The 27,663-nt window shown below is 43.9% G+C and overlaps 1 protein-coding gene and 1 pseudogene across 1 annotated transcript; both read right to left on the bottom strand.

Moving 5' to 3' along the window:
• The window catches only part of LOC119048176 (RING finger and CHY zinc finger domain-containing protein 1-like), a 63,216-nt pseudogene extending 53,975 nt beyond the window's left edge, over positions 1 to 9,241 (bottom strand).
• A 2,459-nt stretch (positions 9,242 to 11,700) lies between these two features.
• F2R (coagulation factor II thrombin receptor) lies at positions 11,701 to 27,663 on the bottom strand. The gene is made up of 2 exons (XM_037143717.2): positions 27,212 to 27,663; positions 11,701 to 14,894 (listed from the first exon to the last, which is right to left on the bottom strand). Exons 1-2 carry the CDS (start codon positions 27,297 to 27,299, stop codon positions 13,699 to 13,701), a joined length of 1,284 nt encoding a protein of 427 aa, XP_036999612.2. The 5' UTR covers positions 27,300 to 27,663; the 3' UTR covers positions 11,701 to 13,698.

Here is a 27,663-nt window from a genome sequence, read left to right as displayed (position 1 = left end):
ACTTCCCTCTGCAGAGCCCCAGTTCACCGTTCAGATGCCTTTCCGATAAGTCCCCCTCAACTGCCCGGCAGAGTGAATGGCTCACAAAGTGAGAGCTGCTTGTTGAACGAGAAATCTGTGTGTGGTCTTGAGGACGGGCAGTGGGGTCTGAGAGTCAGCGGTACATCGGCCCTGTTCTGCCCCAAGACAGACACAGTTAGTCTGGGCATCCTTTTCTCCCTCCGCCTCCCTTCCTCCTTCTCTCCCTCACTTTCTTTTTTCCCTTTTGTGGTAAAATAGACAAAACTTAAATTTTACCACTTTAAATGCATAGTTCACTGGTATTAAATACATTCACATTGCTGTGCAAACATCACCACCATCCATCCACAGAACTTTTTCATCTGGCAGAACTGAAACTCAGTACCCATTAAGCAGTAACTCCCCACTCTTCCCACCCCAGCCCCTGACACGCACTGTTCTACTTTCTATCTCCTCAAATTTGGCTACTCTAGGTACCTCATGTAAGTGGAATCCTGCGGTATATATTTATTTTTTGTGCCTGGCTCATTTCACTTAGCATAACATTTTCAAGGTTTATCCCCATTGCAGCATGTATCAGAATTTCATTCCTTTTTTTAGGCTGAATAACATCCAATTGTATGTATATGCCACATTGTGTTTATCCACTCATCCACTGATGGACATTTGGTTGTGTCTATCTTCTGGTTATTGTGAAAAATGCTGCTATGAACATCAATTACAAATAACTGAGTCCCTGCTTTCAATTTTGGGGGGAATTTAAATTTCACCTATGGGTGGAATGACTGATCACACAGTAATTCTAGTTTACTTTTTTGAGGACTCTCACACTGGTTCCCATAGCCGCTGTACATTCCCAGCAACAGTGCATGTGAGTTTCAAATTCTCCACATCCTTGTATTTTTTATTTTATTTTATATAACATTTGTTATGTTCTGCTTTTTTGATAATAGCTATTCTAATGGTTGTGAAGTAACATCTCACTGTAATTTGGGTTTGAATTTTCCTAACAGTTAGTGATATCAAGTCTTTCTTGAGAACAGCCATGTAGTTGAGAAATAATGTATGTACAATAGAATGCACCTGTGTTAAGTGTGGCAGCCACAGCCACCAGCAGAGCAGGCAGAGTCTCCATGGGGTTCATGCTGAGAGTACAGGTCATTGCATTTTGACCAACGTGTACATCTATGTAACAACTACCACAGTCAAAATGCGTATTTGCATCAACCCTCTCTTTACCGTTTACGGTTAATTCTCCCCTCCACTCCCAACTCCAGGAAACTTCTAGTTTTCTTCCTACCAATAGAGATGAGTTTACATTTTCTAAAATTCCATATAAATGGAATCATACAATAGGTACTCTTTTGTGTTCCACTCACTATACTATGTCTGAGGTTCATCTGTGTTGTTCCTTTTAATTTGTTCCTTTTTTTTTGCCAAGTAGTATTCTATTGTATGGATACATCACAATTTATTTATACATTCACCTATTTTTAATGTATTTTATTGATTATGTTATTACAGTTGTCCCAATTTTTCCCCCTTTGCCACCCTCACCCCAGTACCCCCATTCCCTCCAGTAATCCCTCCCCACCTTAGGCCATGTCCATGGGTCGTACATATAAGTTCTCTGGCTACTACATTTCTATACTGGTCTTAACGTCCCCTGTCTATTTCATACCCACCAATTTGTGCTTCTTAATCCCTGCAACTTTCTCCCCATTCTCCCTCTTCCTGCTCCCAACTGACAGCCCCCCAAATGATCTCCATGTCTATGATTCTGTTCCTGTTCTGCTTGTTTGCTCAGTTTGTTTCTTAGGTTCAATTGTTGATAATTGTGAATTTATTGCCATTTTAATGTTCATAGTTTTGATCTTTTTCTTAAGTAAGTCTCTTTAACATTTCATATAATAATGGCTTGGTGATGACGAACTCCTCTAGTTCTACCTTGTCTGGGAAGCACTTTATCTGCACTTCCATTTTAAATGATAGCTTTGCTGGATAGAGTAATCTAGGTTGCAGGTCCTTGTTTTCCATTACTTTGAAGATTTCTTGCTACTCCCTTCTTGTCTGCAAAGTTTCTTTTGAGAAATCAGCTGAGAGTCTTAAGGGCACTCCTTTGTAGGTAACTTTCTGTTTTTCTCTTGCTACTTTCAAAATTCTCTATTTATCTTTAACCTTTGGCATTTTAAGTATGGTGTGTCTTGGTGCGGTCCTCTTTGGGTCCATCTTGTTTGGGACTCTCTGTGCTTCCTGCACTTGCATGTCTACTTCCTTGACCAAATTTAGGGGAGTTTTCTTTCATTATTTCTTCAAATAAGTTTTCAATTTCTTTCTCTTTCTCTTCTTCTCTGGGTACCCCTACTGTTCAAATGTTGTTATATTTGAAGCTGTCCCAGAGGTTCCTTACCCTATCCTCATTAAAAAAATTTTTTTCTTCTTGTTGTTCTAAATTTTTTTTCTTGTGATCCAAATCATTGATTTTTATTCTCCACTTCATCCACTCCACTGTTGATTCCCTGTAATTTTTCTTTATTATTTCACTTAGTATAATCTTTATTTCTGCTTGGGTCTTTTTTATGCTGTTGAAATAGCCAATGAATTCCTTGAGCATCCTGATAACCAGTGTTTTGAACTCTATATCTGTATCTAATACATCCTTATCTTCATTTCATTTAGCTCTTTTTCTGAGTTTTGTTCTGTTCTTTCATTTGGGCTGTGTTTCTTTGTCTCCTCATTTTGGAGGGTCTCCTGTGTTTGTTTCTGTGCGTTAGGTAGAGCTGCTTTGACCCTCTGTCTTAGTAGTGTGGCCTAATGTAGGAAAGTGCACCTGCATGTTGTATGGGGCGGAGCCTTAGGTAGTTGCCTGGGCAGGGCACCCCATATGAACCAGGTGGATGTAGTCTCAGATATGGGGGGTTGCTGCTCTGTGGCTATGTGTGGGGGAGGGCTCATAAAAGGGACGATGGCTGTTACCGACCCTCTGGAATTTTGTCTTGGGGGGAAATGTCCACTGGCACTCACCCCCGACACTTCAGTTTCTCCCGGTGTGCCACTAGTGCCCTTCAAGCTGCTGCCCTGGTGCTAGAGCCCAGAGGAACTGAGTCTGTGTAAGTCCTAAGTCTGTTCTGGGCCCTTTAAGAGGAATACCTGAGATCCTGCAGTTTTTTTCCACCTCCCCAACTATCACTGGTTTTTACAGCCAGAAATTACAGGGATTTACCTTCCTGGTGCTGAAGCCCTGGGCTGGCAGACCTGGTGTGGTGCTGGGATCCCTGGCTCCTGAGATATCCCTCCCAATTTTTTATCTACCAAGTGTGGGTATGGGACCCCCTGTTTCATATCTCCACATCTCTGCTTTTCTGTATCTCTGGATTTCTTCCCCTTCTTCCCCTCTGAGTGAATGTGACTTTTTAAAAAAGATTTTATTTATTCATTTTTAGAGAGAAGGGAGGCAGAAAGAAGAGGGAAACATCAATGTGAGGTTGCCTCTCATGTGACCCCCACTGGGGACCTGGCTGGCAACCCAGGGATGTGCCCTGACTGGGAATTGAACCAGTGATCCTTTGATTCTCAGGCTGGCACTTAATCCACTGAGCCACACCAGCCAAGGCTGAATGTGGCTTCTTTAATTCCTTGCTTGTCAAACTTCCATACAGCTCGATTTCTGACAATTCTGGGCAATAGTCATTTGTAGTCTAGTTGTAGTTTTTGCTGTGGTTGTGTGAGAAGGCGAGCCATGAGCCATGTTCCCGGGCGCCTTCATCTCCACTGGAAGTCTGTTTATCCACTCATCTATTGATAGACATTTGGGCTGTGTCCAGTTTGAAGGCTGGTAGGAATACAAACTATTATAAACATTCTTCAATAAATCTTTGTGCGTAGTACATTTGTGCGTAGTATATTTCTTGAGTAAATACCTAGGAGTAGAATTGCAAGGACGTGTAAGGTGAGCATATGTTTACTTTTATGGGAACAAATGGCAAACGTTTCCCCAAAGATGCTGTGCCATTTTACAGACACAGGCCACCAGCAACGCAAGGGCGTTTCCGCTGCTTCATGCCCTGTCCGGCCCCTTCCACTGGGAATCCCTCTGACTTCCTCTGGCTGAGCTCAGAGGGCCGCCAGCGATGGGTCCTAAACCATGTCCAGGGTCACCGGTGGCACGTACTAAAGGAAAGGACAAAGCGGAGAGGAGAAACGTTACACCACGCTCTCACCCAGATAATGCTGTTTAAACTTGGTTTGTATCTAAGGATGCGGAGCGTGCTGATTGCCCCAGTCTGGTGTTAGGGGACGACATTTACAGTGCACAGGATGTATCTGTTCCATCAGTGCTGGTGTAGATCCAAATCTCACCTCCACATCCGTAGAACAGCTTTCAATCTGTTCAGTTTATCTCCAGAGTCACTGAACTATGATGACCCGATTACTGTGTCAGCGTCCTACCCTCTCCTCCTTCAGAGTTCTTAGATGTTCTAGTTACTTCACCCCAGTCAGCGGGGCTGCATGCGTTTGGGTCAAGAAATGCTGAATGTCTAAATAACTTCACAGGCGTATAAAAGTACAGGAAAGTTCTACGTGAAAAAAACATCTGGATGAGGCTACTGATAGGATCTGAGGCAGTGTTACCTCAAGAAACAAAGTTTATCTGTTGAAATGAGCAAAACAGCAATTGAAATGAAGTTTAATAGGAAACAGAAACCAGTATCACCCCTGACATTTGTTTTATAAGCTTTTCTTAAAGGTCACTTTGTGAACATGACTGCTTTTATTTTAAAAATCTACAGATTTGAATCAGTAATGAAACACTGAATCTCAAAAAAGAAATTCATGTTGACAGTGACGGGTGAAAGCCACACCTGATCACAGTGCTTTTCCCCAAGTGGCTTGTTAGTGCCTCAGGGCCCTTGGCAGGGGAAGTCAGATAAGGCGTAAGAGCAAATCTTTCATTAAAAAGCCATTCTCCTTTGGTAGGGCTTGAAGCTTTGTATTTCACGTTTCCTCAGATATTGCCCTGGGGCCCGTTCTCATCTTCCTGTCCTGCCCGTGTGACAGCGGGGAGGCTTGTGCTGCCCGAGCTGCGTCTAGGACCCAGGCCTTGCGAGGTTTCTATAATCTTTCTGTTGACATTAAAAACTATTTAAACAACTAAAAGACCTTTGGAAATCATGGCCATGTGTTCTACAAGTGCAATGCCTAAATGCTAAGCTATTCCTTTAAGGATCATTGTTATGATGTTTTCAGACATTATGTTCAGATTTCAATGATGTCCTTGCCTCTTCACTCCCTGTGGCCATGCCTTTGCCATGTGACTTTGAAATTCCTTTCACTAAAGAGGCAGCGTCTATTTCTCCATCCCCTTGAACCTGGGATGGCCTTGGGTCTTGCTTTGGCCAATAGAATGTGAATGTAAAAAGGATAAGCCACCTCCACTCCTAGACCTCGACATCCCGGGGGACCTACAGAGCGAAGCTGTCACCCCAGGCATCCCAGCTGAGGCCTTCCTGAAGTGAACAGATTCCCGGGTAGGCCAGCAGAACCCCAGAGTGTGAGCAGTTCATGCTTATTTTATACTCTTCTGGGGTCTTGTGTGTTTTGTTGTGTAGTAATACCTGACTGATATCTCTATGTCAACTGGAGTTTTTAACAGTCAAAGATACAATTAAAAAACAAAAGGGCCTTTCCTATGCTCTCCTTTTGCTTCCTGTAAGTGATAATAAATTTTTAGGTCATTAAAAAAAAACAGCCTACACCATAAAAAAGCCGTTAACTAAGACTGCCTCTGAGGAGACAGCGGGGGAGTGAGGGGAAATTTTCATTGTACATCCTTTCATTGTTTTGAAACTTGAACTGTATGTGTGTAACCTATTAAAATCCTACATGAATATAGAGTACTGAGTTGCATTTCTAGAAAATAAGGTACCCATTTCTATACACACAAGGCAAAGTGAGAGATACCTATTTGCAAGGCTAAACCTTTCAGTGGATACAGTCTGATATTTAGGGCCAATATCTAGGAGAGATATCTAATAACGTTGCAGAGAGATGATAATCTATAGGATAATTCTGGAAAAATATAGCATCTTTAATAAAATGTGGTTTCCTGCTTGCTGACCATTAAATATACTAGGTCAGAGGCCCTTTGAAACACTACTTCTATGGCTCTCCAAGTTTGGTGTCTATAAGAACGACCCGTGCCTCTTGTTTAAAATGTGGGTGGTCCAGGTGCGGTCACAGAGACTAACTGTAGGCATGTGATGGGGCCCAGCAATCTGCATTCTAATAAGCAGCTCAAATAGTTTCATGTATTCCATTGTAAGAAACACTCAGTGTGGTCACTACTTTGTGGTTCTATCAAGTACTCACGTGCTTTCATTGAACAGAAATAACGGGCCATGGGTACCTGACTCATTCTCCCCAGTTGGATCATTCACTTTGATTATGATTTAAAAAGTGGAGTTAGTTAAATTAAGGGCCTGACAATATGGGTCAAGGAAGGCAGAAATTAAAGAAATGAAACTCCAGTATTTTTTTAAAAAGAGCTTATGAAAGAATCAGATTATTTAAATACTAAATAATATATGGGTTACAGACATAAATTAACTTTAAAGATAAGAATAACATAATTATGGGATAAAATCAGTCACAGGAAAGTTTTGTTTTTAACCAATAATATTTGCTACTTGATGAAAAAGTACGCATTCCAGAAGAAAATAACTGAGCAGCCCTTTTGATATAAGTATAAAGTCTGTTAGAGGAAACAGTCCAGCTCTGGTTATGTATGTTGAAAAAACATGGTGCCACCCTGGCTGGTGTGGCTCAGTGGATTGAGCATGGACTGCGAACCAAAGGGTCACTGGTTTGATTCCCAGTCAAGGTACGTGCCAGGGTTGCAGGCCAGATACCCAGTAGGGGGCATGCGGGAGGCAACCACACATTGACGTTTCTCTTCCCCTCTTACTCCCTTCCTTCCCCTCTGTCTAAAAATAAATAAGTAAAACCTTTAAAGAAAGGAAAACACTGTATCAAATGTTCTGACAGCTGTTGGGGACAAAAAGAGACATTTCTGGCTTCAGAGTCTGGCTAATGACATTTTTATGTTTTCATGTTTTAGAAGACTCCAGGGTCCTACAAGATAACTTGGGGAGAATCCTGAAGATGTCAAATGTAGGTATAGAATGAGAATCTTCTAAGACTTTTATCCTGTGCTTGATACAACAACACATGGAGGCACGAAATGCTAAGTGGCTGACACATAATGTGGACACATAATAATAGAAAAATACAGTAAATAAAAATAAATTGCAGCTATTTAATTATTGCTGAGATGCAACATTTTTTCACACATTTTAGTTCCTCTTTCACCATTTAGTAGTTTTTCCATCAACTTGTAAGAGGGCTTCTGAAATGAAGAATTTACTTCAGGTTTATTGTGCGTGCGGCTACTACACACGGTCCCAGGGAGGGCTTCCTAAATCTTTCCCCTCGGCACAGTGGACTCACGGACACCCCAGGATGACTTCTGGGCTGACTCATTTTCCAAAGCGATTGGCTTTCCAAAGCCGCTCATTCCAGCACCAGCCGGACTGAAGCTCCAGACGCTGACTTCCAGCCCCAGCATATCCCTGAGGTCACCATTTTCCAGCTAAACCCAGAGACGAGAAACATATCCACATCTGCTTTCTGGCAACCAGGCACAGCTGCTATCTGCCAGGCGCTATCTACACAAACTGGAGTCGAGTCGCCACGCTAAACCCCCAGCCTCTTTTGAAATGGTCTTATGTATGAGATTAGAACCTTTTAAGCTATCTTTCCGCCTAGTAAAGAACCCAAGAGGGGAGAAAATACACAGCAAAATATATATCACCTAAAACAAAGTTTGATTAAGTGCCTACACTGCTGCTACATTAAAATTGTCCTGATTTTACCATAATTTTAAAAATTGTCCCAGCAAATGAGTTTAAGGATATGAGACTTGAATTTCCTCAGTGCTTGGACTTCCAGTCAAGTTTTGCTTCAGGGTCATATCTGAGGGCCCAGAGTGTGACCCAAGGAACGAACCATAAGGTCAACATCATCTGGGGATTTGCTAGACATGGAGACCCCACCCCAGACCTTCGGCATCAGTCTGCAGTTGAACGAGATCCCCAGATAATACGAAGGCATGTTGGATTTGAGAAGCCCTCTTAGAGCAGTGGTAGGTATCAACTCTGGGGTACACATCTCCTGAGGAGCTTGGAAACAATGTGCTCAGGCCCCGCCCCCCAAGACTCCCATCCTGTTGTTCAGAAGGGGGACTGGGCTCTGGCATTGTTCGGAAGCCCTTCAGTGACCCTGTGTGCAGCCAAAGACGAGAGGTAACTTACAAAGTTTCTAATACTTCCTTCTAACAAGGCAGAGTTGACAAAACTTTAAAATATGAGGTGTTCAAATTCTATGCTTTAAAAATTTTTATTTATTTATTTTTAGAGAGAGGGGAAGGGAGGGAGAAAGAGAGGGATAGAAACACTCATGTGCAAGAAAAACATCCATCTGTTGCCTCTCAAAAGCACCCTGACCAGGGACTGGGGTTGAACTTGCAACCTGGGAATGTGCCCTGACCCGGAATTGAACTGGCGACCTTTGGTTCACAGGCTGGCAATCAAACCATTAAGCCACACCAGCCAGGGAAAATTCCATGCTTCTTAACTAAGTATTATATACCATTATTAAATCCCAAAACTGGCTAGCTCCTGCAGAACAGGGACACATTAACACAAATTATTTTTTTGACATCATGTTGGTCAGTTTCAAGAGTGATTAGGTATATCAGGGTAAGAAACACAACCACCAAAACACACAAAAAGCAGTTGAGGACCTGCCCTTAAACGCGTCGTCCGAGTATTGGCAACCCCACCTTCGCTCACGTGCTCATTCGCCCAAATGGGTCACACAACAGCACACTAAAATGGCCCAATTTTGTGGTTATTAAAAGGCCAAAACAGCCAGACAGGCTCTGCCACCACCCAGTGTCTTCAAGCTACTATAAATACAGCTTTCAAAGCTTATCTCCTTGGGCCTTTTGAGTCATATCCTGAAGGGCTGAACACACATTCAGCTGGGTAGAAATGTACTGTGTTATCTGCATTCCAAGATGTTGCTGAACCTGACCTCTGGTTTTCTGTTTCCAGGAGAGCAGCTTGCTGTCACAGCAGTCCGTGTGGAGCTTGATGTCCATGCTGTAGTGGTGGCACTGTGGGCGTTCAGAGCAGCTGGATGGAAGCAGGCCTCACACAGAGCTTTCCAAGCTCTAGGCCACAGCGGACCCGCTGCCTTGAATCAGTTTCTATTGCTCCAAGACACTAACCCTCTACTGTGGCTGAGAGAAACCCAAGGTGGCGCCTGCAGCTGTGACTTAACTGTTGGTTCCTTGTGTGCTTTATATTTTTAGTTTTTGGAACTGTCACCCAAGGATATGTTTACTGCTTTGAGAGAGAGAAATATCGATGTAAGAGAGAAACATCAATCAGTTGCTTCTCATAAGCACCCCAGCTGGGGATCAAAACCGCAGCCTAGGTATGTGTCCTGACTGGGAATTGAACCCATGACCTTTTGGTGTACTGGACGATGCTTCAACCAACTGAACTGCCAGGCCAAGGCCCTTTTATGCTTTACAATTATGACCAGATTCTTTGTCTTCTTGAAGGTGATACAGTTGGAAAATCTCACGTAAGAAGAGGGTTCTCAAAGATTTTTTAGCTCAGAACACCTTAATACACTTAAAAAATTATTTAAAACCCCCAAAAGTTTTCATGTGTGTAGGTTATCCAGTGGTGTGCTGGAGTCAGTCGTACCAGCCCCCAAGAATTAAATAAATTTTCAAGCCCACTGCCAAGCCATTGGAAGCTTGAAACTGGCAACAGAGGGAGTATAGACACCATGGAAACTGGCAAATGCTACAAATGAGGAGCCTGTGCCTTTTCTGGAGATCCGGTTTCATAGCAAAACATAGATTATTTCCAACAATTTTTACCATATTAGACAGTAAAGAACTTTTGAAAATACTTCTTACTTAAAAATAACAATAAACCCATTCCATGTTAATATATTTTCTGCAAAAGTACTGTTTTTCCAAAACAATGATTTGCTGAGGAGGGTCGCACTGCTTTATATTTTTGCAAATCTCTTCGATGGCTGGCTGAATGGAAGACGGTCAGATTTTCCCATCTGCTGCATTGTGCACTCTGTGGCAATATCACACTTCCTGTCGCCTCTGGAAAACTCAACAGCACACTTGTATGAGCTTGTATCAGACCAAAGGGGCAAATAACGCCTCCCTATTTTTCAGATCGTTTTGATCTTGCACATGTCCCGAAAGGGTCTCCAGGACTCTGACAGTCACTGCGTTGGAACATTTCTCCTCTGCTCAGGTTGCATTTTAACTGCACCTCATTCATGAAATGCAATCAGGTTTATGCCTAGGTCTAGGAAGTTTGAAAAGAACAGCCACACAGCTCTGTGAGTTCTGACAGGAATTTGCTCTCAGAGACTGTTTCCCCCCTTAATTGTGACCCTGACTCCTAAACAGAGGCAAGCTGCGAGTGGAGGGCCAGGCCTCAAACGTTAGAGAGCTTGGTCATGGTCCTAACTTTTTCCACCTGCTCTAGGAACTCGGACTTCCTGAAAAACATGCCACTGTTTTTCTTAATTTCTTAAATTCAGAAGCATAACCTAAAATTTTCCATTTGCATTCTTAACAACCAAGTATTCCATTTCCTTAAAAACCCTACTTTTGGTGGGAAAAACAAACATTTCTATGTTAAGGAAATCCAAGTGTGTTCTTTAAATTCAAACATATTTTGAAGAAAAACAACAGAAGAACTTAAAAGGGAACTTTTTGGTTAGAGTGGGGCCCTGTTTCCAGCGAAGTTGGGCTGCCTTCATTCTCTATATTCCCGAAGCACAAGTAGAGTCCAGGCCGCAGAAACCTAAGCTTGTGTGTTAACTTAAAAATTCTGTGTTAACAAAATTCTTTAGTTGAAAGAATTTTCCTGTTGACTATGAATCTCGAAATACATTATCAGCAGTTTCCATTGGTTTTCATCTCTTGTTTTGCTTAAATTCCCCCTCCTTCCCTCCACCACAGAGGGTGTTAGGTGGCAGACGACGGTCGCCCAAGGGCAACCCTTCCCTGGGTTCCAGTGCTGTCTCGGCGCTGAGGTTTAATTTGCTGCTCTCTAGGAAGGAACTGCAGACTCTTCCCTCTGTGCCTGTAACCCAAACTCTGAACATATTCTCAATGATAGAACCTTGAATTTTTCTAAGAAGGAAATAAAAAAAAAAATCCAGAGAGCTAATCACCCACCCTATCCCGTCTCCAGGCTCCCAGCAGCTGGCCTTTACGACCCATGTACCAGGTTCTCTGGGCCCCTGGATCTGGGCTAAGACAGGGGCAATGGAAGGCACCAGTGAAAAATCAAAGAATGGGGGCCAGCGTATTCCCTCCTCTGCCCCTTTGGTCCTGGGGTGGTAACAGCTTCTCTAATTGCTAGTCCCCGAGGTGCTTCACTACCCCCTGCTGGTTATCTCAGCCCTGTCCACACCTCTGCAAATCGCCTCTTCATTGAACGCTCTTCAGCTTAGACTGGACTTCCTGCCAGGGCCCTGACAGAGACAATAAAAGTCTATCCAGACAGGTACCAAGCAAACTTTCATGTTTATTACTATAGGTTACACACATCAAAAAAGGGGATAACATAAACACGGGGACATAATATTTTATAAGTACAGATTGTTAATACAGGAATAATGGTCATATTAAGTCAGAGGTATTTCAATATATATACAGACTGAATAAACAATGACAGCAAATTTCCACTGAGTTGGATAAAATGAATATAACCAAATTAATAAAAATCCATGTTAGCTTCCACTTATAACACACACCTTAATGTCATTCTAGGGTATTTGGAAATAGTTTGCTGTTTTAAATAGGCAAGCACTTGCCTTGAAACTTTGTTGTTGTTGTTTTTTGTTTACGATGCTAGCTTTTTTCCTATGGAAAAAAGATACATTTCAACGTAATTTTCAATTTTTTTGGTCAAATCCCTGAGGACTTTCTGTACTTTATACTCATCACAGTGTTAAGAGAACGCTTTTAAAATCATCTCATTAGTTATTAAGAAAAGTGAATGTAAGATAGAGAATAATTTTGCTAGAATACAAAGTCAATTTAATTTTATTGTTATTTCTAATCAGACTGACATAATTAGTTCACTTTTAAAAACCTGGTTTGGGTAATTTATTGAAAACATTTGTAAGTATAGTGTCCAATTGATGTAGTTGGAAGGACTTATTTATAAAAATATATTTCCTGTATTGTATTGGGGTTTCATCTGAAGTCATAACCACAGGAAATAGTAATGCAAATGCTCAAAGTTTCTCAACAGACAGGCTGCGTGAAACCTGTTTGGTAGCATCTGGTTAAGACACTGCTTTATATAATGACATACTTATTAGACATGTAGTGCATACTTATTAGACACGTAGTGCATGTCACAGTCCATGTGTGGCTGTCCTCTGTTCTTCTCCAGGGCAGGTGCCAGTCTGATTCAACTCTATTGCCCAGCACCCATCAGAGTGCCCGGGGTACAAAACTGGGTGTTCGTGTTTGCGTCACGGGCGTCTCTACCTGACAGTGGACCTTGCGAGGTAACTGCCGAAAGTGAATATGCCTTCGGTCTCTGTTCTTAAAATGCACGGGCAGAGAAGTCTTTCATGTTCATTATCTCCTGGGATAGCACATCCTACTCTGCCAATTTCCAGTAAACATGATCCGTTCAATGCCAACCACAGAGGGGAGCCCAGGAGACACAGCAGTTCGGTGGTCCCAGTCCTTGTGCTCTCTAGATCACCTGGAGGGTCTGGGCCGCCCCTCACCACTGCCTTGTATGCACAGAGTGGAGTCCCCATCAGGGGCAGGTCACTTTGAAGGCCGACCTCTTGTCGCTAGTAGAGGGCTGCTCATTGTTGGTTTACATACACAGCACATAAAAATCAAAAATTCTACCCATGTTTCCATAGTAAAGAACTCAAACTTTGATATGTTTAAAATGAAAAACAGTAGGACTTTTTCTACACACAGATAATATTATCTCTCAATAACTTAAAGCTGTTGAACAATTTCAAAATAAACTTATTTGCAAAAGCTGTGTAGGTACAAACTACAATATCCCTCCCTGTTGATGGATATCTTCAGATATTTGGGGCTAAACTCCACTGATCTAAACTTTGCATATTAAATCAGAGAATCAGAGTTTATTTTCATAATCTCCTGGTGAAAGAAGAGAGTTTCAAAGTGTCCATTCTAGGCTGCATTGCAACTGATACAACATGTGATGTACACAGACACACACACATACGTGTAGGTCACCGAAACACATCAGAAAGTGACATTCAGTTATTATGGTAGCACTGGCACTACTGTCATGGAATAACCTAGTTTTCTGTTCATGTTATCTTCTTCTGTAACTAATAAATCTATACCCTTACTGGCTCTCCTAAGGGGGCAACATGCAAATTATACATTTGTTGTTTAAGATGGTAAAGTAAATACTTCTTGGCAAGGACTAATAGAATCCTCAGGTTCTGCGCTGTTTTCAACCTTCCTTTTGCAAGCCTCCAGCAGTCCCTTTCCTAAGCTAACAGCTTTTTGTATATGCTGTTATTCAGGTGAGTAGAGCATGTATCCATTTTACTTGCCATCAACTGACCACTGCTGTTGTAACTGCTGGGATCGGAACTCTCTTTGCAGCATAAGATACTGCGGAGGTATCTCTGGCACTCGGAGGAAGCATAGTAGTAAATCAAGGGGTCAATGCAACAGCTTATGCTGCTGACACAGACACAGAGGAGGTAGGCAAAGTAGGTGGCCTCTGTGGCGGGATTATGGAAAAGGGACGTGTAATGCATAATCAGGAGGACGTTTGTGGGTCCAAAGCATATGATGAAGATGCAGAAAACGGCGGCAGACAAGAACAAAGCCCGGGACTTCTTGCTCCGGTTGGCGACTGTGGAAGAGCTAAGACACTGAATGATGGACACGTAACAAACTGTGGAAATGACCAACGGCACAAAAAAGAAGATAGCAGAGAAGGCTGAGAAGTAATAGGCATAATAGCCTTCGAGCAGGGTTTCATTGAGCACGTCGTGGCAGGTGGTTATGTTGAGGCCCGGCACCTGGACGGTCTGTTCCTTGAGGAGAAGGGGCACCACCCCCACGATGGCCATGGCCCAGATGACCAGACACGCGAAGGACGCCCTCCCCATCGTGCGCCAGGAGAGGGACTGCATGGGATACACCACAGCCAGAAAGCGGTCAATGCTGATGGCCGTCATGAGCATGACGGATGCATACATGTTACAGTAAAACGCGGCAGTGACGAAGCGACACATTTCAGACCCAAACCTCCAGTCACTTCCGGAAAAGTAATAGCTGATCTTAAATGGGAGCACGGACACGAAGAGCACATCTGCCGTGGCCAGGTGTAACATGTACACCACGGCTGGCTTCTTGATCTTCATCTTCAAGATGAACACCACGATGGCCATGACGTTCAGAGGAAGGCTGAGGACGCACACGCCAGTGTAGACGGAGGGGATAAAGAAAGTCAGCCAGGAGCTGGTCAGATACGCGGAGGCGTCTTTCGAGATGAACACAGAGGGGGGTTTTCGAAGAGGACTGCCGTGATCGACCGGGCTGACTCTGTCTCCACGGAACTCGCTTTCATTTCTCTCCTCGTAGTCCTCCAAAGGGATAGGTTCGAATACACTGTTGGAATTCCTGAGAAAAAATGTCCGGGGATCCACAGAATCATTTCTTGTTTGTAACTCTGAAAAAAATTTTTTTAATAAAAAAATTTAAAAAACAGGATGAGTTACAGAGGCAAAAGAGAAAAATGGAGAATACATTTTACTTTTGCTTTTTGTTTTCTTACTAGGACAGTAGGTGGTAAAAAAAAAAGCAGGTGATGTACAAATTGGTTACAGACTTTATCAGAGAATTAGCCAATCAAAATACATTATGTTTTGACACAATCAAACACTTCGATAACTCTGTTCCTCAGAGGAGGATTCTGTTCACTCAGAGTGAATGATACACTTTTCGAGATCTGGCCTGCAGACCCGAGGATGGCGGAGTACCTGACATGCAGGAAAAAAGCAGTGATTTCTATACTGCACTAGCCAGACTTCTCTTACCGCTCTGTGCCTTCTGGTGTACATTTCTCCAAGTCATTTGCAGCATCCCTTGAAACCCACCCCTCCCAATAGAAAACTGCATGGAAAGTTGAGGAGGCTTCTTCAAGGTCATGGAGTGACAGGCAAATTCAGAGTAGGACCAAGGGCTCCAACTGCCACGACCACGGCCCGTGTGACATTTTCCTCTGCTACCTTTAGTTTCTCTACACAGTAGAGTGTCCCAAATCTGTCACCATATTTGGGCCAAAACTGCAGGCCCCTGGGTTATCTTCTAATGTAACCACAAGGTAGCCCAGTGATCTTCCTGTCTCCTTCCTTGCAGGTTGGGGGAGGAGCGGATGGTCCAGGCCGATGGCCTTCCTCAGCTCAGATCTGAACGCTGTGTGACTGCAGCAGATGCCAGGCCAACCAGGCGCTTCTGAGCATCCACCAGAAGTCGAAATAAAGGCTCAGTTGCATACTTTCTCCTTTGTCACCTTTTCTCCTTCTGTTACCTTTTTGAACCAAGATCATCCATTTGAAATGTTCATCAAAGAAATGCAACACCTAGCCACTGGAATCCAACCAGCTTTTCTCTCTAAGGACCTCTGCTAAAATTCTGCCACTAAGAAGAGTCAGACAAAGCACCTCTGATGCTCTTGGGAAGCTGAGGGGTGGGAAGGGCAACCCCAGAGGAGAAGGGAGAGGCCTCTACCTCTGGGAGCGTTCGCAGCGAAGACTGCATGTGCGGGCCACTTAGAAATAATGTTACGGAATTTAAAAACTGGCTTAAAATGGGATAAATACAGGGGATTTTTAAACTTCTGGTTTTATTTTTCAGTAGTGGAACCTTTCTGCATACAGAAAAATCACACAGAGAGGCATAATGCTATAAAAGATAGTTCTGCTTCCAATGTGGCTCTATAAGGTGCTGCCAGATACAACTGTCCCTTAGAATAAAATTACAAAATGCTTCCTCCCCAAAATCAATGACCTGAAAGCATTTAGGTTCATGGGTGATGTTGGGAAGGGAAGAAATACATCCTGAAAGAAAGACTGGTACCAGGCAAATTTCTTGTTTTCAGTGGCTTTTAGCTTGAGAGAGGTCAAAGTCAGTGACATAAAGGATGGCTAAGACTGTGACAGGAAGCCCACAGTTTCTCTGGCCTGAAGAACCAAAGGACAGAGTTCAGGGCTACCACAGACACTGTAAATCCCAGAGAAGGGCAGAGAAAAACAGAGAATCCCAGAGAAGGGCAGCCCTAAATTCCAGTGTAATTTCTGCCTGAGGCTTTGGGTGACTGACTCTTGAGCCAGGCATGTGTAGGGGAGATACAAAGCAGCTCTGCTAAAGATAAGAGAACTCGGGTGCTGTTAGAGCTTTTTGTCCAAGAGAAAGAGTCTGCAGTTTGAGTCCAACCAAATTAAATGTCTGTGAAAGCAAAAACACCAACATTCTTTGGGGGAATAAAACAAAATCCAGAGTCTTTGCAGTAGGACAATGTCCAGCACACAAGCTAAAATCATTTGGCATTAAAAAAATGAAGTATATAGTCCCAGTATTCAGAATTGTAAATCAAATTTCAAATTCAGAGCCTTTCCAGAAGTGTTACTTTCTTCCCTTTGTGTTACATCTGTAACTTACTCTGTGTGCATCTTGACTCAGTCCCATGGAGGTCTGACATTGGCACTGACAGCCCCCAGGAATGCGAGGTACTCTCAAGGTCAGAACGCATGTGCGGGAGCTGGGAGAAAAGAATAAGTGGTTCTGGCACTATAGCACCACGAAGATACGTGTCCTTAAAAATGAGGACCTGGACAAACCTGAAAATAACACAGTTCTCCCCTGCAGTTTTGGGAACCTGGGCAGATTGAGGACTTTTGCCATGCATGGAGGGTGAAAAAGTGTGCACACACATGCACACATGAATCAAGACACTACCTACAACATCAAACTAAAAAGTTTTTGCACAGCAAAGAAAACCATCAACAAAATGAAAAGGCAACCCACTGAATGGGAAAACATATTCAGCACATATTTCATAAGGGGTTAATATCCAATGTTTATAAAGAACTTATAAAACCCAACACCAATAAAACAAAGAAAACAATTTAAATATAGGCAAAGGATCTGAATACACACTTCTCCAAACAGGATATACAGATGGCCAATAGACATAAGAAAAGATGCTCACTATCACTAATCATTACAGAAATGCAAATTAAAACCACAATGAGATATTAATTCATATGTGTCAGAATGGCTATCATCAATAAACCAACAGACATGAGTGCTGGCGAGGGTGTGGAAAGGGGAACCCTCGTGTACAGTGGGTGGGCATGGAGGTTGGTGGGCACGCAGAAAGCAGTATGGAGCTACCTTAAAAAAGTTAAAAATGGAACTACCTTAACACGCAGTGATTCCAGTTCTGGGAATTTATCTGAAGAAACCTGAAACACTAATTTGAAAGCATATATGCACCTCCATGTTCACTGCAGCACGATTTGCAGCCAAGATTTGGAAGCAGCCCAAGTGCCCATCAGTAGATGAGGGGATAAAAAGCTGTGGTACGTATACACAATGCAATACTACTTGGCTGTAAAAAAGAAGAAATATTACACTTTGCAACAGTATGGATGAACCCGGAGAGCATTATCCTAAGTGAAAGAAGCCAGTCAGAGAAAGACAAGTACTACATGAGTTTACCTGTATGTGGAATCTAATGAGCAAACTGAACTAACAAGCAAAACGGAGACAGACTCATAGATTAAAAGCAGACTGACAGTTGTCAGGGGCTGGGGAACTGGAGGGGATGAAGGGGATGGAGGGATTGAACAAAAACAGAAAAAAAAGATAGAAAAAAGACTACCTAGAGGAGTGATAAATTTGAAAACTACTGAATACTCATAACTAAGCTTCTTAGATACCATCGCTTGGTCTGAAAATAAAACTGTCACTAGGCTTTACTCTATATTTAGTGTTTTGGCAATAAGCATTTGTTTTCAAAAATTCCTTCCCTGACCAGGCCATCCCGGGCACTGTGGTGTTTATGACAGAATCATTAATGCCCACCGAAATACAACATTCTGGGCTGGAGCCCAGTCAGAATGAATAATCTGTTGGTTAAATATTATTGCCTAAAGTGTCACATTTTCTTGACACTATATAGGCCTGATATTCTGAAGGCTTTTGTGGAATTAAAGAATATCAGCAAAATTTTTTGTTTAAGTATGTACCAGCATTAAAAATAGAAATACAAAAGAACAAAACCAATTCCAGTGACTAGATAGATCCAAGCAGCTCAAGGCCCGCAGGCTGAAATCCAAGGTGTCTTGCTTCTCCTTCAGTCCTGGCGCAGCTCACAGGTCCAGGAGAAAGTGCCTGCCCGCCTGCCAAACGCTCTGTAACCCACCTGCGTTCCTGCTGTTAAGCTTTGGTCTCAGTCACAAAAAAGCAGCTCGGGCCCTGAAACCCATTCTCATATTTTTTGCTAAGTTTCACTTAATTTAGGTTTCTCTGAATGACTCTAGAGTAGTTTTGTTATTGAATACGGCATATTGCTAAATAGCTTAAAGATGGACTCTCTCTAACTCTGGAGATTTGAAAAAACTAGTAGACCAGGCGATGCCTTTTCTGACTCGGACGAGGTCTGGCCTGGAAGCAGAGTGGTGACTACAGGCTGTTCAGGGGCCCGGGCCCCTGAACAGGGGCCGCCTCCCGGGACACAGCGGCCTGGGTTCTGACTCAGAGCTCTCCACGGAGGCTTTCTGGGAGTCAACAAAGCAGAAGTTGCAGGACCTTGCCCATATTCTCACACACAGCAGGATGGTTGTACCCCGTGCTTCTTCACAAGTGAATCACCATAAACTAATGAGAAATGAAAAAAGAGGACAATGAAAAAACCAGAAACACACGAGCTCCTTCAGGGGAAAAGAGCAGCATTACTGAAATGCCCCATTGCCTCAAATGCAAACAGACACCATTTCCCAACGAAAGGAACTGGTGCTCCTTTGAAATTGTTGGTTCCAAATCTGGAGTAGGAAACTGGCACGGTGAGCCTTGACATTCTCAGAGAATAGTAGGGCCATGTCAGAAAGACTGTGGAGTCGACCTGACAGGGCTCCCCCTGGCCAAGGTGTGACAATCGATCATCAACAGAATAATGACAAAAATGCATCGAAACATGGGAAGCGTGTCAAATGTGCTGAGATCCAGTTCATGACAATATGCAAAAGAAAGTAAAAATCTTTTTGGTCACCTTTGGAGGAAATTAAAGGACCCAGTCTGAAAACTGGTAAATAAAGGCAAGCTTCAAGCATTATCCTGCCTTTTTGATTTAAACGGTATTTCAGAGAAACCAAATAGCCACCGAAAGTTCTTCTTTATGAAATAATTCCAGTTTATAAACACAGATGCAATAACAGGTTTGGAGAAGCATCATTTTGAAGCTCTTAGGGAAACAATGAATGTAGCTGAATCATCATCATTGGTTGCTAACACTGTTAAGTAAAAGGGTGATGTGAGACTTTTGGCTAGATCAAGGTGACAATACCTGAACCCACTGAGTATGTTACAATCTCAAAGAAAGAGAGAACCTGGAGACGATGTATTGAATGATAAGAAGTACAGAGCACCACAGCTGAGGCAGACTTGCCTGAACCAAACCTGAATTTGGTTAGTTTCTCAATGTTCCTACCACATTACGAAAAGTGCAGAGGACATGCGAGCCTGTTGAGCCAGCCTACAAGACACAGCTGGCCAGATCCAGCATGTAGGAAAGTCTGTAAGACAAACGACCCAGTTATTTAACAAATAAACAGTAAAAAAGGAGGAGGGGGGAAATGGTTACAGATTAAGAGAGATTTAAGAGACATACCAACCAAATGCACTGGTGGGCTTTGTTGGACCCTGATTCAAATAAACCAGCTGTAAAATGACAGTTATGAGACAATCAGGAAATTTGAACATTGACCGAATAGTACATGATATTAAGAAATTTTTGTTTAGTTTTTAGGTGTTATGATAGCATTATGATTATGTGAAAATAGGAGGTCTTTTCTCTAAGAATATATACTGATAAATTTATAAAGGAAATGATTTATGTCTGGCATTTGTTTTAAAAATTGTCCCATTTGTAGAGGAGAAAAGCGAACCAAGATGTGGGAAGTAATTATACTTTTCATTTTTTAGTATGTTTGAAAATTTCTATAATTAAAAAAAAATCCAAATTTTTTTGCATATTTATTTGCCCCTGAACTCTAAGGACAAATGTTCTTAAAAAAAAAAGATTTATTTATTTATCTTTAGAAGGGAAGGGAAGGAGAGAGGGAGAGAAACATGAATGTGTGGTTGCCTCTAGTGTGTTCCCTGCTGGGAACTGGCCTGCAACCCAGCCACGTGCCCTGACTGGGAATTGAACTATAATCCTCTGGTTTGCAGGCCTGTGCTCAAGCCACTGAACTACACCAGCCAAGGTTAAGGACAAATGTTCTTACTTTCATTTTTTTGTTTTTGGTCATAGTTTTGAAGGGGGAAAAGTTCTTGAATGTTTGTGTGAACAGTTTTACATTTAGAAAATCTGATACCAACTCCTTAGGTTTTCTGGGATACGGAGGAACTGGTGTATGAAAAACATTTAGTATTTGCTGAGCACCTACTATGTGCCAGGCACTTTGTTTACCTCATCTCATGGAACTTTAACACGTTTACATGCACATTATAACCCCTACTCTATGGACAACATGGGGGCGCCGAGAGGCTAAGTAACTCATCCAAAGTCACACAGCTAGTCAGCGGGGAAGACAGGGTTTTAACGTATTTGCCTGGCTCCACAGCTCATATCCTTCACATTACCCTGTCTCTTTAAATAACCTTGTGAATTCAGGACCTTCTCCTGAACGAGTACTATTTTCTTTTAAGCATTTCACTAACAAATGAGCCTGGTCATCCTTGTAACTACGGCCGGGAGCACACGGCCATGTGAGTGTATAACTGAAGCTGATGATGCCGTAGCTGTTGTTTGGAAATTCAAGAGTCCTGCTGACCTCGGCTGCCCATCGATCACATACTTCACAGAGAGGACAGATGGCACAGAGAGAAGTTCGAGGACAAAACAGAAGTCTTTAAAATATTGTTGAAGAAAGAACAGAAGTGAGGGAGTGGGGGGGGTGCTGGGTGGTAGGGGGCAAAGGGGAAAAGTTGGGACAACTGTAATAGCATAATCAATAAAATATAATAAAAAACAAACAAACAAAAGAAAGAACAGAAGCAAGAGCAGAAAGTGAACAAAAATCTCTGCTGATGAAAAGCCAGCAATAAAGGCACAAGATGGTAAACACTGACCTGCAGAGTCAAAGAGTCCTTGGTATCAGCGGCAGCCAGCCTTCCCATCCCACGTCCCACTCAGGAAAGCAACGTGGGAGGAAGCTGGGAGGGGAGGCTGGAGCGGGTGGTTACAGGGGAGCGCAGGTAAAGACAGCTGGAAAATGGAAGGGCCAGTGTGCCCAAGGCCAGAGCAGGCACAAAGATGACATGAGGGAAGCGTGGGGGCCCTTGCCTGGGGCCTCTTAGAGCCTCCTGGAGGCCGAGACCTGACACGTGTAGCCAGGACACTCTCTCTGGGCTGTGGTCACCAGAAGTTCCAGGCCCCGAGCCCAGGGTCCTGGGAGTGCTGCTGTCTCCTCTCCAGGACATCAGGTTACAAGGAAAACCAATCTCCAGCCCCGCCCCCCCAAGTCCCACTGCAGTTTATAACCTGAATTCAAACAGATTTGGTTCTCAGACAAATATGGTGGAAACAATCATTAACAACACTTCCTGACACAGAACTCTTCTCTCAAAGCCAGCAAGGCCTTCGATTCTACTAACTGGGGGCAATTCTTTGCACACACTGTGCTAGGGTTTAAATGATGGTAGATACTTCGCAGTGGTTACAAAATCAATTTACAGGGTTGTTAGAACATTTTAAAAAGTAGAATAGTGCAGAAAATATCAGAATGGATAGCATATGGCAAGGCGGAGTATTTTTTGGTAAAACTTTTGTCTCACTTCGGTATGCACACTGTGGTTGTTCACGCGTGATCACCGAACACACACTGCTACTGTGTCACGACAGCAAGTGTGTTTCTCGCAGCTCTTGCTGTTGGTTAGCAAAAAAGAGAAAATACTGAAAAACACACTTCTGTGATGATTTAATATCTGACTTCTAATTTGTCACAAACTTGAGATATAAGTAGATTAGATATACAGTGTCCATTCTTAAAGGTAAATAAATTTGTTTTCAAGGGCAAATTATAGAGTATTCCTGTTATTTCAAAAGGCAGGTTCTTGTGAAAGCAGATATAGAAACATATGAAGGCACGTGATGACCTTTTAAATGGTAAACTTCATCGGATGCCTTGGGGCAGAGGGAAGGGAGCAGACCTTCAGTGGGTTTCTCCAAGTACCGTCACGGAGTCGAGGTGGGAGGGAGCATCTGGGGAGAGCAGAAGCTCAAATCCAGAAATCCCAACTCAGCCGACAGAGAGAGCTATTTACTCTGACAGCCTAGGCCTAAGCAGGAAAGAGCAAAAGGCAGAATGAAAGAAACCACAAAATAGCAAAATAGACAAGTCTGAACACTGAAACTGCACGGTCCTCAGTGCTACATCACAGTCAAAAAGAAACCAAGGCCGACGTTCCTAATGGGCCCTCCAGGAAGTTTCTGTGAGTACCCACAGCAAACAGGAAGCCCAGGCACTGGCAGAAACTAGTTAAAGGGTAGTTCCCCAGAATAAAAGGCCACGAACTGATGATTCCATTTATATGAAACATGGAGCAGAGGAAACCCAGAGAGATGAAAAACAAATGGGTGGTTGCTAGGGAAAGGGAAAATGAGGGCCGCGGGCTTGATGGGCACCGGGTGTCCTTTCTGGACGATGACAATGCTCCGGAACTAGACAGCGGTGGCGATTGTGCAACATTGCAAATGTACTAAATACCACTAAGTCATATAAAATGGCTACTCTTATACTACATAAAATTGATCTCAATTTAAAAAAGAAAGAAAAAGAGAGAGAAAGAAAGTAGAAATTCAAGGGAAAAGAGGGATGTGTTTCCAAAATGAGGAGAATGAGAAGGTTCGAAACGCAGGGTCCGGGGACCCCACTGTCTCAGTGGGGTTGCAGCTCAAGTCTCGAGTGAGTTCCGGTTCGTGAGGGTGACCAGGGCAGAGCCGAGCTGACGAGTGAGGAGGGAAGGGGCAGAAGGCTGGGGGGAGGAGACTGGCCGAAAGCACTTCCGAGAGGAGCGAACTCAGAGCTGCTGAGAAGTTGCCAGTTCACAGCACAGTCCTCCCTTTAGACATAAAGGATTGAGAAATGCCAAACGAGAAAGATGGAGGGGGTCGAAAGGGGACCAGCAGAGGTGACATGAGCATATTCCTGACAAAGGGATGGGAATGCCTCAAAAAATGCCGTTGCTCAAAGGAAGAGTGGACAAGTTAGGAGAGAACCTACTCTCTTGATATGTCCTACGAAAATAAAGCCAAGCCCTCTTGTTGGTTGGAGGGTTGTCCCCTGCGCCAAGGGGTTTCAGGTTCGATTCCAGGTCATGTATCTGGGTTCCATGCATATATTTGGGTTGCAGTTCAATTCTGCCCCATCCTCTCCCTCATTTGGGTGCCTAGGGGAGGCAACAGACCATGTTTCTTTCTCTCTGCCCTCCCCCAAGGATCAATGGAACATGTCCTCAAGGTGAAGATTTTAAAAAATACTAAAAAAAAAAAAAAAAGGCCAAAAAACCACTAAGGAATGAATGAATGCATGCCTGCATGCATGAGAGGGAGAAGGAAGGAAAAAAAGGAAGAAGGGAATAATTTAGATAAACACTGGAGTAGAAAACAACTAGCTGGTTCATAAGAAATTTGACTTTCAGAGGCTTCTAGTCTACTCAAAGCGGAATCACTGTCCAGTTTTATGTCTTTTGTTTGGGCTTAAGATGACAATCTCTCAGTAACAGCCAATTAATTAGCATATTCATAATGGGAATCTATTTATAGCCTGTTTTATTGTCCGTTTTCTAAGCAAATGGTAGGATACCACAGTCACCCATAAATCCATGCAAAAATGTGGTAGGCCTGGGCTACCAAGTCGATGGGGCACAGACTTTGCCTTCTTAAGGGCCTGAAAGCACAGTGGAGTTATTGCTCTACTGCAGGAGGGGCTGCTGGCCTGGAAGGCCCCCTCTCTAGACGGGTGGTAGAGAAAGCTTGCACTCAGGGAAGACAGGCCTGTGCTCTAATCTCAGTTCCACACTAGGCTTGTGACTTAACCATTCTGGGTCTCAGTTTCTTTACCTGTAGAATGGGCACAACACTCACTCAAAGAGCTGTTATGAGAAGAAAATAAGATAGGATATGTAATGTGCCTAAGCAGGGTGTTGGCTGTAATAGGTTCTTGATATTAGGTAGCTGTTTTGAATTAAAAGTGAACATGGGGGGGGGGGGGCGGGAAGGCGTTCTGGCCAGAGGGCTGGGTGAAGTGCAGGTAGTATAATCAGGTATGTAATAGGAGAGGATCTGTAATAAGGGAGGCTAGACAGAGGCTGGGGACCCATCCTGCAAGGGGAGGGGGGCCTCACTCTGGACTAAGAAACTGGGTTTGACCCTGTGGGCCCAGGGGCCAGCATATGGAATCTCCCACCCAGTCCTCTCTGCTACAGTCATCATCAGTTATCCTCGATCTCTTTCCCCTCCAGGTCCTTATAAAACTGACAAACATCACCTCTTAGACACTGGTCCTCTTTGATGAAGGCAAGTCATCTCACTTAAATTGCCTGGACAAAGGAATGTACACTGGTTAATGAACCGGTGTACTAAGAATTTCTGAGTAATTATCTGCTGAGCAAACATTTGTCTTAAGCTTGGTGGGGATAAATGGTGGTTTATAATCTTAGCCAGGGAGATGACTTACGCACAAAGTGACAGCGCAGGAAATGCCAAAAGGAGTGGAGACAAAGAGGATGGGGCTTGCGCAGGCTCAAACTGGTAGGCAGAGCAAGCCCTGGAGGGGTCTCCTGTGGCTGGAGTCTCACAGACCCTCTAACCACGTAGAGCTGGTTACAACAGATACTGTTTAGAATTGCCAGTGTACAGTGATACTAGAAAGCAAACCTATTTTTTAATTAATTGTATCAGTGATTTCAAACTCTTTCAAGATGACATCCCACTCATTGCCTGCACCCAGGGCCCCGCCCCCACTGGAATTTTGGTGCCCTGTCTCTGAGCCTTAGTTTCAGAATTGGCAAGTGGGGATGAACACCCACCTGACCCGGTGTTTTGGGAAGGTGAGATGAGATCATTTGAAGTAAAAATGCCTCCTGGCCCAGGGTTGGACAACACCCAATATGGCACTTAACATGCGTTCCTCTTCTTCTCTCACCCTCCTCCCAAAGTGGTTCCAGAATCCGGTGTAGATAACTTAGCCAATGTTTGCTCAGCTATCTTTTGTCTACACCAGCAGCATGCATCTCAGCACGCATCCAGAGGGTTGCTGAGGAAGTGAAGAGCAGTGGCAGAAACAGCAGCTGAAGTAGCTTCACTCCCTAACAGCCAAACACCTTCCAGCAAGAGGAAAAGTGACTAAGGCAGGTGAAGCTTTGTATAAATCTGTTCTCCATCCACTATCCAAATCTCTATCAAAACCTTGTACTTTTAAGAGCCCATTCCAGCTACCTGGCAACACATATCACCATACACAGTTTTTCAGATCGCATCATCTCCCCCAAACACTCTGAGAGATCATGCTCCTGTCTGGGACTCTTACTTTTTCTAAAAGCATCACCTCAAAACTACCCGGAGCAAAGATAGAGGGCAGAGAAAATACTGCCACATCTTAATTTTGATGTGTCTACACTATTTTTCAGTGTGAAAACAATAGTACACAATCTTTCACAGATAACTAAACAAGCTAGAATTTGTTTCTGCATGAAGTGGCTGAAAGCTTATAAAGTACTATATTGCTACAAAGACATTAGAATGCCTTTTTCTCACTTTATAACTAGTGTCTTTAGAGGCTAAAAACAACTTCTCTGCCCTGCTTTTTTTTTTTAAGCAGGGAGAGTTTGTAAAAGAAATTTATTTGCTCAAATGGCTAGATAATTAAAAATACACTATTAGTAGTAAATGTATTCTAGTGAGCAACCTCCAGCTAGGAGCAGATCAGAAACTGAAATACTGAAATTCCATGGTGTCTGATAGAGGCAGGTTAGGGGGCTGGGTTCTCGGTACCAAACCAGACAACTTCCCAATTACTCCCACCTCCCTGTGGCTTTCGTTATCACCCAATATCCCGCCCCACGAGCTCCGGCGCCCAAGGCCCATGCCAGGGGCTGCTGATGATTATTTTCTACTAAACGTGCCAAAGGACCGAACTTTTCTTTACACCACTTTCCCTGCCTGTAAAATGAGCAAGAAAAAAATTCAAAAAAACAAAACTTCAACGGGAGAGGGTCCCCAATTTATACTGAAGAGACCAGAACATTTACTGGTGTAGCAATGTGAGACTCCTTCTTTGAGGTGGTGCTGGTTGAAACAGTGATAACAAACGCAATGAGGCGCCACAGGCTTCCCCAGGAAAATCCGACGCCCTCCTCCTCCATATCCAACACCCTAATTCGCAGGCCGGTGCATTCCCCGAAACCCAGTGCAAAGGGACTTCAGCTGAGCCCGCGAGGCGGGGTGGGTGGATGGGCACTTTCCGTCAGGATAGGACTGGGGGAGAATGGGGACCTCAGCCCAGACGCCTGTTTGGCTTCTGAAGGAAAGTGAGGCACAGTGTGAGGTCGGGGACAACCCCTTTTCGGAGAAGAAGCAACCTGTACCCACTTAGTCCCCGGCAGCGTCCCTCCTCCTCATAGCCTGCCCCAAGCAAGGAGGACCCCAGCTGCGGGGCCCAGGGTGGGCTGGGGGGAAATACGCAGGGCAGCTCTTACCTGGATGGCGGCCACGAGTCTCGGCCGACAGCAACGGGCTGCACAGACTCAGTCCCGCGGCAACAAGCAGCAGCTGCCGCGGTCCCATTGTCCCGAAGCTTGGTGCGCACAGCGCGGCGCTGACCCGGAGGCTGTACCGCCTCCGGTGAGGCTCGGGCTCCAAACTCTCTACCTCCTCCCGCCGGTCCGGCGCCCGGAGGAGCGAACCGGCCAGGAGAACCTTAGACCCGTGTGGCCAGAAAGAGGAGGCTTGGCGTAGGTTGCCCCGTGAGTCCGCGTGTCTTGTGGTTCTTCTAGGGCGCAGAGGGGCGGAGCGCGCGGGCGCAGAGCTACGCCAGCGGGGAAGAGCGCCCCCCGGCGTTGAGTGTGCGCCTCGACGTGGTCGTGGGGCTCCTCTTCCCGCGGTCCCTCCGCAGCGGTTTAGCTGCCTTTGGGGCCGGACGACCCTGACC

This window comes from Artibeus jamaicensis, unplaced genomic scaffold, assembly GCF_021234435.1.
Source record: "Artibeus jamaicensis isolate MK-2021 breed Jamaican fruit bat unplaced genomic scaffold, CSHL_Jam_final contig_373, whole genome shotgun sequence".
In the NCBI taxonomy this organism is placed as follows: domain Eukaryota; kingdom Metazoa; phylum Chordata; class Mammalia; order Chiroptera; family Phyllostomidae; genus Artibeus; species Artibeus jamaicensis.
Note: the sequence above shows the minus strand (reverse complement) of the source record. Positions and strands in the feature narration are given on the sequence as shown.

What these genes read in the sequence shown, in the direction of transcription:
- F2R (XM_037143717.2), bottom strand. Translation starts at nt 27,299, where the DNA reads ATGGGACCGCGGCAGCTGCTGCTTGTTGCCGCGGGACTGAGTCTGTGC. An exon ending in GACTCGTGGCCGCCATCCAG is followed by an intron (nt 14,895 to 27,211) that starts GTAAGAGCTGCC and finishes AATTTTTTTCAG; the next exon opens with AGTTACAAACAAGAAATGAT.